At 43.9% G+C, this 19,311-nt stretch overlaps 2 protein-coding genes and 1 pseudogene across 4 annotated transcripts in view; 1 reads left to right on the top strand and 2 right to left on the bottom strand.

Moving 5' to 3' along the window:
- Positions 1 to 76: 76 nt before the first annotated feature.
- LOC306934109 (DNA-directed RNA polymerase III subunit RPC6-like) lies at positions 77 to 1,008 on the bottom strand (annotated as a pseudogene). The gene has a single exon. The product of its transcript is annotated as a DNA-directed RNA polymerase III subunit RPC6-like (transcript).
- Positions 1,009 to 9,582: 8,574 nt separating this feature from the next.
- gpr135 (G protein-coupled receptor 135) lies at positions 9,583 to 10,827 on the bottom strand (the record flags this gene model as incomplete). Its single annotated transcript, XM_079516016.1, has 1 exon — positions 9,583 to 10,827. One exon carries the CDS (start codon positions 10,825 to 10,827, stop codon positions 9,583 to 9,585), a length of 1,245 nt encoding a protein of 414 aa, XP_079372142.1.
- A 4,321-nt stretch (positions 10,828 to 15,148) lies between these two features.
- The window catches only part of LOC306934538 (uncharacterized protein), a 44,093-nt gene continuing 39,930 nt past the window's right edge, over positions 15,149 to 19,311 (top strand). The window contains exons 1-3 of one of the 2 annotated variants that reach the window (XM_079517142.1): positions 15,149 to 15,414; positions 18,289 to 18,414; positions 19,087 to 19,257. In XM_079517142.1, the coding sequence (XP_079373268.1) occupies positions 15,172 to 15,414; positions 18,289 to 18,414; positions 19,087 to 19,257 (540 nt within the window). In that variant the 5' untranslated portion in view covers positions 15,149 to 15,171. The remainder of the gene's footprint in view (positions 15,415 to 18,288; positions 18,415 to 19,086; positions 19,258 to 19,311) is intronic. The other variant, XM_079517143.1, reaches the window with a different exon arrangement.

Consider the following 19,311-nt stretch of genomic DNA (forward strand, 5'->3'; position numbering starts at 1 on the left):
ATGTATCATACAAAGAAAATAGCGTGATAAGTAAGTCAGGCAGGCAGGGCAGTATAGGTCAGTCTGCCGTTCAGAATCAGAAGTCCAGCCACTCCTTCATGTACAAACAGGTGGACGGAGAGATCTCAGATCCCTTATGACAGTCATCAAACACCGGGCAGAGTCCACAGGGGGCTCTGACCAATCCAGCGGGCTGGAGGATGGGGCTCACGGCTCGGTACAGCTTCATCTGTCCGTCTACGCTGCCCTCTGTCCCCTCCTTGACAGCGACAATGGTCATCTCCACCTTCCCATCGTAGATCAGCATGTTCAGAAGGGCCTCTATTTCCTCCATCGACACTTCCTGCTTGCTGATGCCCAGTTCGCGTATGTATTTCCAGACTGCGTGTGGCATGGCGTAGGAGCTGTTCCTCTGGACCACGGGACTCTGTTCGCTGTCCCTCGCCGCCTCGGCCTTGCTCTGCAGGAACTTGGAGCACTGCTGGCCGAGGATCTTCACAAATACCTGGTCAGCGTAATAGGCTGCTCTGGTCACAGAGACATCCAGCTGCAGGTTGTGTAACATGTACAGCTTTGCAGACGCAGACGCCCCCGATTTCACAGCTTTGATGAGCGTCTTGCTCTCCAGGTTCTTGAGTATCGTGTTCAGCTCGGGCAGAAGGAGGTTGCTCTTAAGTTTTATGACCCTGCTCGTGAGGCCTTTGTTCCCCGCGTCCTCGACGATCTGGTAAACCAATTTCTCCTTGAGGTCGCAACCTTTCATCTTGCTGGCTGTCTGCGTGTCCTTCACGACGAAAATGGGTTTGCCCTTTCTGACTTGGAGTTCCAGCTGCCCCAGCTTCAACAGTCTGTTGACCACCATGGCCCTCTGCTGGGTCAGCAGGTGAGGCATGTCATTCTGAATCAACTGGTCTGTGATGCCCTGAGGGAACTGCTGGCACAGTGCCATTATCCTATCTCCACAACATCAGTGTCATCCAACTCTTTCTTGACTTTGACCTCTGCCATTGTATTATAATGTGAGTTAAGGGGACTGGTGGTTCCCTGGGGTTTAGAACCCGCCCGCCCGCCGCAGTGGTGTCCGGTAAGAACTTCACCCGGATGTCTAAATCCCTGACACAACAATAGCTGGGGTTGTAAGGCCAAATATCGCTGAGATGTCTGTGGTTGAAAGAAAAAAAAAGAAATCCTGTCTCGTACAGAAGGCGATGGAGTCTACAATTTACAATTTATTTACAATTTAGGAATTTAGCAGACGCTCTTAATCCAGAGCGATTTACATTAGTCTACTGCGAGGAGCGTAGGAGATACTGCGTGCTCGTCATCAAGCGTAGGAGATACTGCGTGCTTGTCATCAGGCGGAGGAGATACTGCGTGCTTGTCGTCAAGCGTAATAACCACTCTTTATATATGGTCGGCTGAATGCTTGTCACGATGATGATGCCAGCCAGTTGTCTATATCCATATATGGAGTTCTGCATTAGCATGATATCAGCACTAGATGTCTCTGTCATTGACCATATATGGAGCTCTAGGTCAGCCCGGGCCAAAATATGGAGTTATTTGGTTCGTAAGATATTATGTCAGATCATATCTCCATATTTGGAGATAGTGAAAGCCTTGGTTATACATACAGCCACCCCCAGATTTCCGTACCATATCAAGGAAGGCTTGAACAGTATCCATCGGCCCTTCGGGCCACCCCATTGAAAGTGTACCGTCTTGACGGTGCGTTCACACGCAAAGACGCAAAGACGCAAAGACCAATGGGAGTATCATTTGGAGCAGACAGAGCCACGCATCATTGACAATGAATGGCGGACTGCGTCTTTGCGTCTGCCCGTGTGAACGCAGCATAAAGGCTCATACATAGTCTGGATCTTCGGTGGTGAGGTGGTGACACCCAACTACAACATGACGTCACGAGCCGCGGTGGAGAGCAAACCACCGCCACCGCCCCCAGCCCTTCTCTCTGTTTTTACTCACCACCGCTCAACGTTATTTCAGCTCCGGTGGTCACCTCACCACTGGAGCGGTGGTCACCTCACCACCGAAAATCCAGACTATGAATGAGCCTTGAGTCTCACCTAAGTAAGTAGAATGAGAGCGATTCTGGTGAGTGGGTCCTAAAAAGTTGTTTAATGGTGGATATTCAGGTTGGGGGCAGTAGGCTACAGTCACTCACTTGTTCATAGCTTGCAGCTGTTGTGACGGCTTAATAGCTTTTCCTTCATCAATGGCTGACGGTTTTCATATAATAATAGTGCAAATGAATGAAGAGCAGTTGTTCACCTTCTTCACCAGACTTATAGGCTACAGCTACAGTGTACAAATGGAACCAAACGGACCCCAGAGTTACAGTCCCACAAGGGTCCAATTGGTTCCAAACTATCATTTACGGGTTGAGAATCACTGCTAGAGCCGTACAAATCTTCTCTTCTCTTCCCTGGCATATATTTTCACATGGGGGTCCGCGGGCTAATAAGTGTCTATAGAGGGTATGCGCATGCTTAAAGTGAATGGCACATCGAGTGGCAAATCGAGTGGCAAAGCAACAGGCAAAGTGAGTTTAACATTGTTTAATGTTGTTTAATGCAATCAGACAGGACTTTTCTGTGTGGATGTATGGGCTGTCAAGGCCAGAAAGTAGTTTTTTGCCACTCAGTAGGCGTTCCTGCATAACTTCCTGGTTTGATGATGATGTCACGCGCATACCCTCTATTTGGGGGTCCTTGGCATGAAAACGTTTGGGAACCACTAACGTACAGCATCGCATTTGGTGCAAGGGGGCAGTGAGGCTATTCAACGTTGAAGCTCTGGGTCCTAGTGGTAGGGGGAGGGACTACAGGCGGACCCGTGGATTCATGACCGGGAAACCCCGTGCAGCTGGGCTTTAACGTTGAGCGCTCGGTTGCCCTACGTCACTCAGGACCTCAAAGTTGAGGTCCGGGGAGGGACTTCCGGCAGTCTTCCGGGTGCTTCAAAACGCCACTGAGCAACTTCCACTGACATGAATAGCTGGGGGGGCGGAGCTTCGCGCCAGTTCAGTCTCTATTATATATATACTCTATGATTTGGTGTGAGGAATACAGTAGCTCCGCCCCGGACCGTCCCGGCCCACTTTCACCCCTGGTACATTTGCATGGCCCTTAGCCCTTCCCCTTGCTGATGCGCGTTCACGTGAGGAGGAAGGGTTATCTCAATTCTCTTTGGAGCGAGGGGTAGGGCCGAGTGCAAGGGATTGGATCCCCTTCAAACGAAGGGGATTCGCGACCAGACTTAAAACGGAGGGACATCACAGAGGGCGGAAGGCGGACGAGGTAAGACGCCTTTTTCGTCCTTTATTATGGAAGAATATGATAATAAGTAATAACCAATATTATTTGAATGTGTTAACAATCTGCATCGCCAAAAATATCGTAATCTCTAGCAAAGGTTAACATTACCTCACTTGAACTAACGATATGCTACGGCGTTGCATTCATACAACGTTACGGTAACGTTACCCATTAATTTGGCAGCGGCGCTTTATTATTTTTTATTTACCGCCGGTCGGTGCCCCGGTGGAACAACTCGGATGCAAACTAGCTTAACTAGGAATACGAGACATCTCACCCCGGTGAGTTGTCTTCACTTTTTGACATGTCGGGGTGAGATGTCCGGGGTGAGATGTCCGGTCAGCTCACCCCGGAAAGTGAAGACATCTCACCCCGGAAAGTGAAGACATCTCACCCCGGTGAGATGTCTTTACTTTCCGGGGTGAGATGTCTTCACTTTCTGACATTGCGGGGTGAGTTGTCTGTACTTTCCGTGGCACCCATTACAGTAGGCATAATTCAATTTCGGATCTAACTATCGGTTCCTACAGACGTGCGCAGTCACGGCTAATTATTTATTTATTTAACAGTAAAATCCGGTGAAACACTTGTAAGGAGTAGACACTGCCACCAGACGGCTGTACAAAGTTGCTAATTAGGTCACATTCTCACCTAATACTTCTGTAGACTCAAATGCGTATGGGCGGAGAATTTGGATTCTTGCATATTTAATTTGATGCGGTTTGCCTTCACACTGGCTGTGTCAGGGAAAGCAAGGAAACGTAGCAGGGAATTTTATCAATGTGTTCAGAAGCCGATGTTAAAAAATAGACTTTTCACGTAAAGTGAGAGTAACGGATGCAGTGTGTCGTCGGAGACTTACTGTGTGTGTGTGTGTGTGTGTGTGTGTGTGTGTGTGTGTGTGTGTGTGTGCGCGCGCGCCACTGTTCTTTTTTTTGGGCACATGAACGAGGCACAGCGGAGACGGGAGCGCAAAATGATCCGAAGTTTACAATAGATAAACTCCCAGAGTCCCATTGATGATCCGATCACAATTATTATGCATATTCCATGTTAGCTATACAGTTTATAGATCATGCTGAGCTAAACATGTGTTTTAATTTTGAAGTATTTATATTTAAACAAGATGAAGAAAGTCTCCACTCGGATCCCCACACAGTGACAGACAGACACATTAGACACGCATTAGGATTCGAATGAGCCTTCACACCTGCCAAACGAAGCGAACTTTCGGACAATGATCTTGCTATTGCTAGTTACATTAGCATGTGAGAAAAGTGACAGCCATCTGGACTCTTCTGGAGTAACCAAATTGAGAGGGGTTCAGTTCACATTTCTTCAGAAGTTTGCACACACACACACACACACACACACACACACACACACACACACACACACACACACACACACACACACACACACACACACACACACACACACACACACACACAATGTGTGAGTGACAATGTCGCTAATGATTGCATATTGTAAAATAAATGTCTTTGCAAAATAGCCCTAAAATAATGTGCTGAATACTGTATAATATCACAGTATAACATTTGGCATATAGGCTGCGTGCTATAGTGGAATTGTGGATGCATTGCTTGATCTATACCAAATACTGAGTTAATTATTTCTAAGTATCTCTAGTCTAGACAGGAACATATATATATATATTAGATTTGTTTTTGGCTTTTTGCCTTTTTATACAAATGAAGGTAGACAGGAACAACCCTGCCTCCCAAGCTAAACATGACTGGAAAGAGGGAGAGAGAGAGAAGGGGAGAGACACGCAGCAAAGGTCGTCATGAACGGGACTCGAACCCGTGACACGCAGTCAGGCCAGAGCCATATTATGTGTGGCATGCGCCTGGACCGCTAGGCCAGCGGGCGCCCGACAGGAACACATATATTAATGATTGCACACTGGATAGCTAAACAAACTCAATTTATTCGGTCTAACCATAACAAGCATAGTTCTAGTAAGTAGAGAGTGATCGAGAGGTTTTTTTCCACATACACAAAGTTACACATTGTAACTCTATAAGTCATTCTGACATTGAGAGCAGAGAAGAAGACAGCTTTATTTAGTTAGATGCTGCAGAAAGTCTGAGTTTTAGGAGACAGAATGAGACAGAAGTGGGTTTTAATGGCCTCTGTGCTATATCAATTTGCTTCAGTGCTGCAGTCTGACTATCTCATGTTTACATTCTTGCATAATTGATAGATTGTACACATTTTTTTAAGCATTGTTAGAGGGGTGTAACAGTTAAACCCATTCTGGATGGGAACCCCTTTTGGTGTTTTAACTAAGCATTATGTTATACTTTAAGCTATTGAAAAATAGCAGATCTACAAGCTCATAGCGAGTGGCGCGCTACGAGCTTGTAGGTATGCTATTTTTGAAAAAATCGTGAAAATGCAGCACAAATCTTTGAATATATTCTTTCAGAAGACTTTTTTTTATTTCGAAGTCAGGTCTAAATGGGTTAAAGCAGTACTATGTCACTTTTTAAACAACTATATAGCATTATTATGTCTGATAAAAATTATAAAGTTACAAGCAATATCAATCATCGTTCCATAGAGGTCCCTGACTAGGGGCTTGACTGTGAGTTGCACATTCATCTAATCATATGGGTAGGCTACTGGGTAGCCTACATACAAACAATAATGTTTGTATTTGTAAGGTTTATTATGCATTTGACCGTGACATACTTAAAGGCGAATTCAACATTTTACTGTGTCATAAATATATTTACATCTGTAGCCTGTAGTTTCTATATTTAAATAAACTACATTACATTTGACCGTACATTTAACTCTTGTTATATTCTTGTGAAATATTCAGTAAAGTATAGCTCAAAGAATACGAGACATCTCACCCCGGTGAGTTGTCCTGACAACTCACCCCTAAACGTGAAGACATCTCACCCCGAAAGTGGCCAAAAGTGAAGACATCTCACCCCGGAAAGTGAAGACATCTCACCCCTAAAAAAGCAGGGGTGAGATGTCTTCACGTTTAGGGGTGAGTTGTCTGGACAACTCACCAAAAGTGGCTTTAGGGGTGAGTTGTCTTGTTACCTTAACGAGCAGGCATAAGTCCGACCCCCCAGACCACGATATGTCAACATTCTGCAGTTTTGGAGCTCTTATAAAAGCCGTGAAATAGCCTACTGTACCTACATAACGCTGTCGCTGCATAACGGCTACTCGGTGCAGTGATAGCTGGTATGGTTTTATCATGACCAATGTTATGCTAATCCCCACAAGTTGCAAAAGTTACATAACTAATTAGCAATGGTGTTGTTTTTTCCCCAGGCAAACCAGCTATGGAACAGACTGCAAGCTGCTGTACAAGCCTGTACATTAGATGGAGATGAATCACGATGGCATTTTCATTGTCCTAAATGTTGTTGAATTTGAAACATTGTCATTCATATCATATGTAGCATACTACGACTTGTCATAGGACATGATAGAAAATGACTGTTCTTAATGATATTAAAAACAATGAACACAGTGACCACAGCCCCTTCTTTCTATACTGTAAATTGTTTTTCTTTTTTCTAACCCTGTATATCCATTCTATACAAACTGTTAATACAATAATCAATGAATCAGGTACACCTGTTGAGCAGGTGTCAGAATGAGCTATATCTAGCTGAATTACATTCTGGTGGGCTACCAAGATGAGACAAAATTACAATATATTTATTTCATCATAACCACAGCAATGTTTACGTTCCATCTCTTCTCCCAAAATAGCCGATCTACAGCTTATGGAAAGTGGTTTCCAAAGTGGGTTATAGGGACCCCCAGGGGTCCTTGAGAGAGTTCCAGGGGGTCCCCAGCTAAATGATAGTTTGGAACCAAATGGACCCATAAGGGTCCATTTGTACACTCTCAGAGTTAATTGACATTGATTTCATGCACAATATAAATTGGGGGTCCCAGAGACAGAAATGCCATCAAATGGGGGTCCATGGACTAATGCATGTCACACTGGCGGTCCGTGACACTGCTAGATTCGTAAAAATCTATGGGGTCCCTGGCATATCTCTTCAAATGGGGGTCTGCGGGCTAATTATTGTCAAATTGGGGGGTCCTTGACATGAAAGGGTTTGGGGACCACTGGCCTGTAGTGAGCTTGCAGATCAGCTATTTTCTGAGAACAGGTTGTATATCAATATCTACAAGGGACGTTCAATATTTAGGGACGTTCCAATTCCTAGGGTGAGGATTTATCCCCCTACCCCTTGACACTCATTATGAAGGGACAAGGGGAAGGGGCAAGGGATAAGGGCTAGGGCCAAGGGCTGAGGGGTAGGGTTAAAAAATGAATTGGGAAAGAGCCTTAGATTCGTAAAAATCTATGGGGTCCCTGGCATATCTCTTCAAATGGGGGTCTGCGGGCTAATTATTGTCAAATTGGGGGGTCCTTGACATGAAAGGGTTTGGGGACCACTGGCCTGTAGTGAGCTTGCAGATCAGCTATTTTCTGAGAACAGGTTGTCAATATCTACAAGGGACGTTCAATATTTAGGGACGTTCCAATTCCTAGGGTGATGATTTATCCCCCTACCCCTTGACACTCATTATGAAGGGACAAGGGGAAGGGGCAAGGGATAAGGGGTAGGGCCAAGGGCTGAGGGGTAGGGTTAAAAAAGGAATTGGGAAAGGGCCTGGTGTGCAGATTCCTCATGGTGTAAACAGGATAAACATTGTGGGAGTTTAGTGCCCCCATGTGGCCAACGGAGACTGTTGTAGCCAATTTGATGATTTTATACTGTGGTTAACTTATTGTGAAGTTGCTATGACAACGTGGGCATAGGTGGGTTCAGCCAATCACAGGCACAGCCTATTTGTAGGTGTCACAGGTGCACAGCAGGAGGGAATTTGGGAAACGCCACAGGGAAGCCACACAGTTTTTCAACCGTGCGTGTTTTGTTTGTTTTTCAGTTGTTATGAGTTATTTTTTGGTTTATTTTGCAACACCAGTTTATTGTTTAAGTTACAGTTAAGTACCCGGTTTCTGTTATGATATCCTGCAATCAAAATAAAACCCTTCAAATGCACACAACAAGATCTGATTTACTGTCAACAGCGTTGGAAAGAGCTTCATTCACACCATATCCCTCACTGGCATCTTTTTGTTATTCGGTTGCCTTTACAGAGACCATATCTCATGACATGAGGCCCTTATTTGATATATTAATATTTACGACAGTGTGCAACATTTGAAGTCTCTATGTTTCATGTGATGGGACACCGAGAATATGTACAATGGAGACTAACAAAAAAAACCCATAAAAAGTGTTTTACTTTTTATAAGCATACTGTCATCATAATACATTTCACATTGATTTTAGTATAAAGTTTGTCCAACATAATCGTTTAGGATTCCCGGAATGCAAAATGACATATTAGTCAGTCTGGTCCCAAACATATGATATGCATACTGTACACATTTATACATAAACAGATTATTAAAGAGATATCTTAATCTTGTCATACTTTACAAAAAAAAAAAAAAATCTGTTTCGTTGTGGTTTGTCTCTGCTCAGATCAGGGGAAGTGAGAGTTGACCATTTAAATCCTAGATACCCTAGACCAGTGGTTCCCAAAGTGGGGTCCGGGGACCCCCAGCGGCCCCTGAGGGAGTTCCAGGGGGTCCCCAGCTAAATGATAGTTTGGAACCAAATGGACCCTTATGGGTTTGTAACTCTGAGAGTGTAGAAATGGAACCAAACGGACCCGTTATGTACACTCTCAGAGTTAAATTAACATTGATTTTACAATCTAAATTGGGGGTCTCAGAGAAAGAAATGCCATTAAATGGGGGTCCGTAGACTAATGCATGTCAAACATGGGGGTCCTTGAAATGAAATGGGTTAAGAATCTCTGCTAGAGTCGTAAAAATATTCTCTTATGGGGGTCCCTGGCATATCTTTTCAAATGGGGGTCCGCGGTATAATTAGTGTCAATTTGGGGGTCATTGACATGACAAAGTTTGGGAACCACTGGCTTGGACTAGGGGTCTGTCCATGGCCCACAACATGACGCGTTGTGAGCTTGTAGATGCAGTTCCATTTTCATCGAACGTTCACCCATTGTGATTAAGAGCTATAGGGTTCAAGTAGTTATAGGCAAATAATAATTGGCACATCATTTTATTCCCTCCTATGAAATCCACTATCCCTGATCAGGATTGGATTTGTGGATCCAAACTTCAAAAAGACTGTCACAAGCACGTGTCGACCGTCTTGACCTTCGGAGAGGTGGGCTCAGTGGCCGTGTCAGGCTGAGCCTCTCGACAGAAGAACACGGCAGGGTTTTTACAGGCCCACATCGCCACTTCCCCTCCATTTCCAGGACTCGACAGCTGGCTGTTGTTCACTCCGACTCGACTTATGTAACGGTCCATGATTCGGTCCGTTCGGTTTGGCCGAGTCTCCCGGTTCTGGGTTTGATTGGATAAGTAGGCGCCGACGTTCCTCGTCCGATAGCCCTCCTCCCGACTGCGTCCCAGCAACATGGATATATTGGGGTTCCTCAGGGCGTAGATTAAAGGGTTGATCGCCCCGTTGGCCCAGGCGAGCCAGATGGCCACCGCGTCCATCGTGGGGTTGAACGTGTAGTTCCCCATCGCTGTGACTAACCCCATTAAACAATATGGCCCCCAGCACAAGATGATGAACACAATCATAATCAGTACAGTGGTGGCCGTTCGCATTTCACTGTAGAATCGTAGCAGGTAGGCATACGTGGTCACAGGGCGCACGCGGATTTCAGAAAGACGAACTGTCTTACAGATGTTATAATGACAGAAGCACATGAGGGAGAAAGGTAACAGATAACATATGGCTATGAGAGAGATACTGTACGCAGTGCCCATGCGGGACATCCCGGAGTGAAACACATACATACAGTGGTAGAAACCCTGCTTGTGGACCTCTTTGGGGCTTCGGACCAACAGATACCAAGGCAAAGAGAAAATGACAGCAGTTAACCAAACGGCTGCCAGTAACTGAACAGCTCTCTGGCGCCCGATTTTGGCCTGCGGCTGCCTTACTATGGCATAGTATCTGTCGAAGGAGATGAGGGTCATGGTCAGGGTGGAGATGATGCCAAAACACATGTTGAAGAACCCATTGGCGACGCAGAAACGCTCGCCAAACATCCAAATGCCGTCTTTACTGAAGAGCATGAGGAAGGAGAAAGGCAGACACAGGACGGCGGAGAGGAAGTCCGACAGGGACAGCGACATGATGAAGGCGTTGGTCACCGTTCTCAGCTGTCTGTGTTTGATGATGACGATGACGACCGCCGAGTTGCCGAGGCTCGACAGGAGGAAGATGGAGAGGAGGACAATCGCCTGAGCTGCCACCGTGACGCCATGTAGGACAGAGTTCCTCTTCGCAGAAGGACGGTAGGACTGGTGGATTTGTTCGCCTTCTCTGAACCCCGTTAAGTTTCCAATCACCATGGCCTCTGTGGTTGTGGTCGTTAAGCTGGTCGCTATAGAAACCACCCTAGGAACAAAACAAAGAAAAAAAGGTCAAAAAAGAAGTGTATTTTATGCATAGTACGAATTATTAGTGCAATTATTCTGCATTACTCCAAATATGGCAATTATTATACAACTGCTGATCACCAGGTCATGAGACATAAGTGTGAACTGCGAAGCCATCACTACTTATAACAATACATACAATGGTTTGATTTGGTTGAGGGATACAATTTAGAGAAAGGATCATTTCTGCACAATGACCACACTGTTTACTACTCAATACTGTACTTTTAGATTTCCTGTGACATGTCACCCAGGGCTTACTTTTTATTGTCTGTTAGTATTATTCCATAAGCACTGAAAAACTAAAAGCAGGTAGGAATATTGGTGAGGCGCTAGTCAGAGAGTACAACTCTTCATGTGAAAACACATGACCAAACTCGACAAATGTTTGACAATAGTTTATACTTTGGTGCTATTTCGGAAAGTTTAAAACAGCCACTAACTAGAGACTATACTATTCTACTATGGTTTGAATCGACCGACATTGCTATCCTTAGAGCCCCACTTTCAGGGGCTAAAGATCACGGAGGGAACAGGACTATTTTACATTATTATTATTAGTGCCAAAAGGTAATATGCAGTAATAGGCTATAGATAGACAATCTGCCTATTATATTATTGACATAGCCTGGAGGGGCATTTATGCCATGGCCCGGAGGGACTGTTGGTCTCATGCCATGGCCCGGAGGGACTGTTGATCTGCAATGTTGGCTAGTTCTGCTCCATAACATGCACGCACGCACGCACGCACGCACGCGCGCGCGCGCGCGCGCACACACACACACACACACACACACACACACACACACACACACACACACACACACACACTCCTGGCAGTGGTAATGAAGTGGGAAGTGAGAAAGGGAAGGAGAAGAAATGTGGTTGGTTTGTTGGTTATAAATAATACGGAATTACCTTGAAATGCCTAGTTCCTTTATGAAGTTTGCAGCAGATGTCTCGGCGGTGTAGTTCCCGGAACTGCTGCCCGTCTGGGCCTCGCTTCCAGGGGAATCCATTAATGGGGGACCAAGAAAGACGGGAGGAAGTCCATCCCTTGTAAAGGACCATCAGGGTTACATGTCAGTGTCCACAGTCAACATCGGTCACAGTTTACAATAAACTTTTTCCACAAACATATTTTTTTGGAGATGTTTTCTTATGATTTATCCATATATTCAATAAACGTAACAGAATGTATGAGATCATTTGATCTGACATCATGTCAATGTCAGAAAAAAATGCACTGTATTATTGAAAGCTAAAAAGAAACGGTTAAGAATGCAGCACCGGATCATTTCAACAGGTGGTCCGGGACCCCTAGATGACATCTAAAAGTTCTGCTCAGTTCTGAATGCACTGTGTAGGCCTATATACAATTATTATTAGGCCTATTTTTTTGAGTGGTGCAACCACTCCCTTACGGAGCTATGTGTGTGGGTGGCTGGCTGGGTGCGTCTGAGCACGAAAACAGCATGGTTGTTTTTCACCATGTGCACAAGTTAAGTAAGCACAACCTAACACACACACGCACATATTAACTGTATATATGGTGATTTCGGGTGTGCCAGTACAGTACAGTACAGTACAGTACAGTACAGTACAGTACAGTACAGTACAGTACAGTACAGTACAGTACAGTACAGGGTACAGTAGAGGGACCCCCACACGGTAACTGTCATTTCTCAACCGTTTCAGACGCGGGGCGGCTCGCCGGAATCGGGCAGGCACCCTGGGTGCGTTCCTGTGGGTCTGGAACTCCCCCCCCCCCCACAGTTTGACCAGTTGACTGGTGGACGAGCAGAGCACATCATACTCATAGATGCTGCACTTCAAATACACATATAGGCCTATAGCACATGATCAGTGTAAGGCCGGGGCTGCTCACTATGAATATAATAATATTAATTATAATAATTATAATAACACGTTTTGAAAGGATGTATCTCGGTATATTGTTGATAATACTGACTCTGACTTCTGTCTTTATTGGCAAAATGTGCTGTTTGGCTTCAGTAATAATAGTAATAGGAGTATACATAATTAATTTGATCATTATTCTATCTCACTTTCATATACATAAACCAAATGTAGTCATGCCATACCAATTATTTCATTGTATTTGAGATTGAGGCCAAGCAGTAATTAAAACAATGTAGGCCTATAACTAAAACAAATAAAAATAAGAAAGCCGAGAACTGTTGCTTTGTGTTCACTCTTTAATGTTTTCTGTTAGTAGCCTATAATCCCCTGGCTCTGATATTGTATTGTTAAATAACTTTGTTGTTTGTGTTTGTATTGTATTGTTTTGTATTGTCTACTGTCTGCAGTATGTCATGCCTGTTATAGATTTGTACAAAAAAAGAAAGAAAATATGTAATAGGCTAAAATGAAGACTACGGAAGAAGAAGAATTAGAATGAAGAAGAAGAAACAGTTTTCTGTAATTGCATTGCATTCCATCATCATTCTACCATCAAGTATGCTAGATGGTAGAATGTTTTTTGGATTGCATTTTATCCATTTTACTTTGTTGGACAAACGTTTTTGCCACGTAAATACCACTGTTCAGTGTAGCTATAATATTATCGCACTATTATCGACAGTGTATAGGCCCACTTATGTGTATTCCAGCACATCTATTCTATACTATATAAACACATACGTCTGCAACGGCCATTGAATTAATTCATATATAATACACCAAGCATAGCCCTGAAACATGACTGTCAAGTGTGAACCATGCATGGCAAGCTATATTGCAAAGTCAATAACAAACAGTGCTATAACCCGTGTTATGTTTTCACCATTTGTTGATAGAAATGCTCCTTATCAATTCCATAGCTCAATAGCGCAGTCGTCATCATCCATTGCCAATCCGATTCAGGATCAAAGGGTCGACACAGGAATCCGTCTGCAAAAAAATAATAACAATTTGCAAATCCGTCAAAATAAGCAGAAAACAGGAGAAAATGAAATAATGCCGTACCGTTAATTCTTCTGCAGCAGCAGCGATGCTGCTCAAGTCGGTTCTGTTCTCTTATATTTCCCCCGCAGGCAGCATGTGTTTACAATAAGAGGCAGACGCTTCACTTCAACAATATTAGTCTATGATATTATAGTCTTTGTATTTTCCATCTTCTCTCCATCTGTATGAATATGATGAAGACCACGCCTTCTCCTCCAGACCACCCGGACTTTTAAGGGGGAGGGGGGAGCTTGAACCCCCCCAGTGTTGATTTCGTAAACATTTATTTTTCACATCAAGAACCACCGAATTATGATGATTGCGGAACCCAGAATATTTTGTGACAGATATGTTTTGTACCCGAGAAAATCTTTCGAAAATTGACAGTCTAGATTTAAAATGATCACAACACTCCATGTCTCTTTATACCATGTCTCTTTATACTCCACCTGGAAATAATGCTGCAGAACATGCAATTTAATAATAATAATAATAATAATAATAATAATAATAATAATAATAATAAGAAGAAGAAGACGAAGAAGAAGAAGAAGAAGAAGAAGAAGAAGAAGAAGAAGAATATTCAGCAAAAGACACTTGATGATTAGACTGGACTTTGAGATCTGTTCGCCTGACTGGCCTTCATAATTCATAAAAGAGCTGAGCTCTTTGCTATGCCATAACATCTATTGAGTAGGATATTATACAAATAAATTAGCATGTGAAATAATAGTATTATGACAGGTACAAAAAAGTAGTAGATAGCATTGGCCACCGTGGCAGCGGTGGCCGAACGGATAGCGGCGCGGTCTAGATACCGGAAGGTTCCCAGTTCGAATCAGCCGTCCGACACGTTAAAATTACCACCGCTGAAATGCCCTTGAACAAGGCATCAACCACTACGATGAAATGTGTTCTATGAGCAGGGCCTGGCTGGAAACAAGTTCTTGAGCTTAGCCCAGATACCCTGGGTAAATATAGATTTCATTTCATTTCATTTCATTGTGATGAAATACTAACATGTATGTGTAGTACTTCTGTTGGCCACCAGATGAGGCTCTTTCCTAATAGTCAGTGTGGGTTTTGTTTGTTTTGCAATTTGGACCTATTTATTTGATCCTATCCTGCGTGAGTTTGTCCGAAATTAATCACACAATAATTGCGTATTTGTCTTGCGAAATAACACACTGATGTGTAAGTATCGTGTGATTTCGGATCAAAAGATCATGTTTCGGACACAAGTGGAGAACAGGAAGCTGTATTCAGACCGGAAGCAGGAAGGGTGTTCAAATGTATTCCTTCCGGAAACACATAAACCCAGGCAGGCGAGTGTACCAGTTGGTTAAAAGCAACATGGAAGATACGCCGGCGAGACCCGCGGCAGAAACCACCGTGGAGAACACCGAGAGACGGAAACGATGTGCTGTGAAAGTCGAGGACGATGCGGCGGACGAGGAGGAACCTTCCTGCTCCAAAAAACGTGTTGTTGTCCTCCTGCCACAGTTAAAAACAGAGGCAACAGATCATGCGGGGGTTAGTTTACTGTCACTCTCAGCTTGTTGTGGAGTGGAGTTAGTTATCCCTGGTCCATAGCTTTGATGAATTGAACATGGTGGACCCTCTTGTAAACAAGTGTAATGCTTTATTGGGTCGTCCACTCACAGTTAACAGTCTTTGTATTGAGTTTGTGCTTGAAATGTACTGTAATTCTGCAAACTGTTAATACATATTTCAATCAATCAATCAAAGCTCTAATGCAGGGGTGGGCAACTTTGACAATGGCAAGGGCCAATATATTTCCACTCACTCCAGAGGGCCACAGTGCATATTAATGTTTTGAGCTAGTAGATCAGCTATTTTTTGCTATATTTGAATTGGGAATCCTGAAAAGTAACCATTTTATTGAATTTCAAATGCATTTAGTTATAGTTATGTTAACTTTATGAACTGTTAACATAACTACATTGGACACAAAAAGACTAACATTTTAATACTAGTCATTAAGTACTAGTCATTTAATACTAGTCATGAAGTAATTAAAGCAGGTTTCGAATTGTAACAGCTGAAATCAATACTATATCAGTATTCTGATATTAACATGCGGGCCACGTTAAGTGAAGGTGGGGGCCGAATGTGGCCCCCGGGACGTCAGTTGCCCACCCCTGCTCTAATGCGTTGCATTTAACACATTCGAGCTATGGACCAGAGCTAGAGTGGAGTGTATATTGTGGCCAGACTGTCTGTTCTGTTTGACACATGATTTGTTTATGTAGTGTTAGGTCTTGATTGATTGATTGGTTGGTTGGTTGGTTGATCATTGTATTAACAGTTTGTAGAATGTCTACAGACCGTTCAACCGAAAGTACAGGTCAAAATACAAAAACATAACCAGAAAAAATGTCACCGAGACTTGTTGAAATCAGGGTCCACCATTTTCAATTCATCAGAACATTTAAAAGACATATTACAAATATACACTTCTATACAACAAAATAAACCATCATATACACAGCAAAAAAAAAATCACACTTGTGTGAAGTGAGGGGCGCATCATAACATTACATTACATTACAGTAATTTAGCAGACGCTTTTATCCAAAGCGACTTACAATAACATCACATTCCGTGCTCAGCCAATAAAATCATCACAAATGTCATTCCGGCCTATCACCTTTGGCGTCTTCACTTTAATGCCCTCACTTTTTTATCCCCTATATGTACTTTGCTCAGCCAATCAAATTATCGCTATGGGGTGATCATCAGCCAATCAAATCACTGTGTTTGTGTTCACACAAACAGACAAAGCTGGACATAGCGCCCCTCAAAAAGAGGGGTGGGTGGGGGAGGGGAGGGGAATACATATAGAGAAAGGAATATCTACACTGTCTTGAGTACAAGTTTCTTATGAACTTTTTATTTGCAGCAACAAACACAGCAGCGGTCTATCTAGAGAAACGGACGCGTTTCGGCATGTCGCCCTTCCTCAGTTTGAACAGTGGATTCGACCGTTATCTCTCCATTCAATCGGCGAAATCATCTGTTATCAGCACCTTTCAATGAGCTCAGTATGGCCATACTGGCATACTCACCCTTGGCTGAACATGCCTGGTCAAGGTTTCCCCCTGGTGGACGTGTCATTTCCAACTATTGTCGGCACATGGAAACTAGGGGCTACTAGAATAGTATATTATACTATTCGCTGCCTATCGGGACGTAACTCGGACGGCGCTGAGTCGGGTCTGGTGGCCGTCGCAACGCTCGGCACAGCGACTCGCTCGGCTAGCGCCTCGCTGATAATGACAATAGGTGATAATGACATACTGAAACAGTGAGTATGCCAGTATGGCCATACTGAGCTCATTGAAAGGTGCTGATAACGGATGATTTCGCCGATTGAATGCAGACACGGGTCGAATGGGGTGGTTTGAAACGCTGAGGAAGGCCGACCCAGCTATTGAAACTACTACAACCCCCTGAGTAGAGCACGCCTTCTAGCGGTTTTTGATCCGGTGGGAGATTTGTTCTAGGTCTTCATACTTCATCAGGTCATGTCTAATCCAGTAAAATGCCTGAGGCCGAGAAGCGAGACCTCGAAGGTCGCGTGCACACCTGGGTGACAGCAGACTGCTGGGCGAGCGCTGGCGCTTTGGCATGGGAGGGCAGATCAACATATGGAATGAATTCTGTACTGGCCATATATGGAGCGTGTCTTGAGAGCACAGGGTTTGATGAGGTCAGATCAACATATGGAATGTCAGAACAGGTCAGCTCCATATATGGAGACCTAAGGGTGGCAGCGGGGACAGTCAGTGTCTTGAGTGTACAGGGTTTGATGAGGGCCCAGGTAGGGCCGGGCCTTAATTGTCTGGCCTGTTGAGAACTCCAGCTGGCTAATTACTGGGGCAGGCCCGTCTAGAGTTTGAATGGACAGGTATCAGTCAAAAGGGAGACATCGAAGAGGAAGGATGGATGGGGAAGGATCAACAGAACAGGTCAGCTCCATATATAGAAGATCTAAGGGTTTGAGGTCAGATGTAGAGTTGCTGGCCAATACTGATGACATCAGGGATCTCCAAATATGGGCATTCCCATATAGAGCATCGCAGTCCCGCCCCCCTTTCATGACGGCGACAGGCCCAGGAAATAATTCCCCATGCATTTTTCCCCATAGACATTTCAAAAAGTATTTTTTTAAATGGACTAACTAACTAACTAATGGGAAATGCACATGGGAAATGCACAACATTTCAACCCCTGAAAGTCTAGGCCAGTTGTCTGGTGGTTACTGTTTTCAAACCACAATCAGTAGTTTAGCGAATAGTAAATTCATTGAGAAAAACAATAACACAATTTAGAGTTATTTGATCCGTGCCCTTGACCCTGCGTTCTCCTGTCCTGTCCACATAGTATTGTCTGCTTGGAGCAAGGCGGACCGAAGTCCCGAAGCCTGCCGTGACATCGCCAGGGACCTCTGCATTTCCTGCGTCAACGAAGACATCGGTTCCTGTTGCCTTTTCACCTCAGTCAGTTAAGGTTAGTTTAAGATCAGTGGCTTTCAACCTGTGGTCCGGGGACCACCAGTGGTCCTTGAGGGGGTTCCAGGTGGTCCCCAGCTAAATGATGGAGAGTTTCTAACCAAATGGCCCCTCCTATATGCAGGTTTAATGTTTGTTTTTAGTTCAATGTTTGTTTTAAAAAACGGCATTGACAATGAAGGGGAAATGTACTGTCGTCTTGTCCCCTAACACATAACATTAAATGCCATTAACAATAAAGAGAATTTAATGTTTGTTTTGACACCGTTTGTTTTACATCACCTAATCATAGCAACATGAGTTCGATTTTAATATATTAGCGTCTCTCACTTCACACAGATGTGATTTTTAACTCTTGAGAGCATTACATTAAACCAAATTAACCTGTACGGGTCCATTTGGTTTCATTTTACGCTATTAGAGAATGTAGAAGAATTGCTATTTTGATAAACGTTTGCCAAAAGCATGGAATTGTAGACAAAATCTTATCCAGTGACAACAAAATATTCTTTAGTTTTGAGTTTTAGAGGCTAAATCTCATCAAGTGGTGGTCCATGGGTCAAATAAGTACCGATATGTCTCAATCGCTCTTTACTATTTTTAATGTTATTAGTCCGATAATCGTGGCTTCTCTCTTTCCCTCTCCCTCTCCCTCTCGTCTACACTGCAGAGTGCTGTTAGCTGGTTAAGTGCAAAACACCCACAGACAGATGTCCCTACACCTGCCTCCACTTTTACACCGCCACTAGTGACATCCGCCCGTACGCAGACCGAAGTCCCAAAGCCTGCACTGACGAAGAAGACATCAGTTCCTGTTACCTTTTCACCTCAGACAGTTAAGGTTAGTTTTAGATTATTATTAAGTGGCTCCACAGTTGAGTGACATGACATTTTA

The sequence above is a fragment of the Electrona antarctica genome, assembly GCF_951216825.1.
Source record: "Electrona antarctica genome assembly, chromosome: 12".
NCBI classification, from domain to species: Eukaryota; Metazoa; Chordata; class Actinopteri; order Myctophiformes; family Myctophidae; genus Electrona; species Electrona antarctica.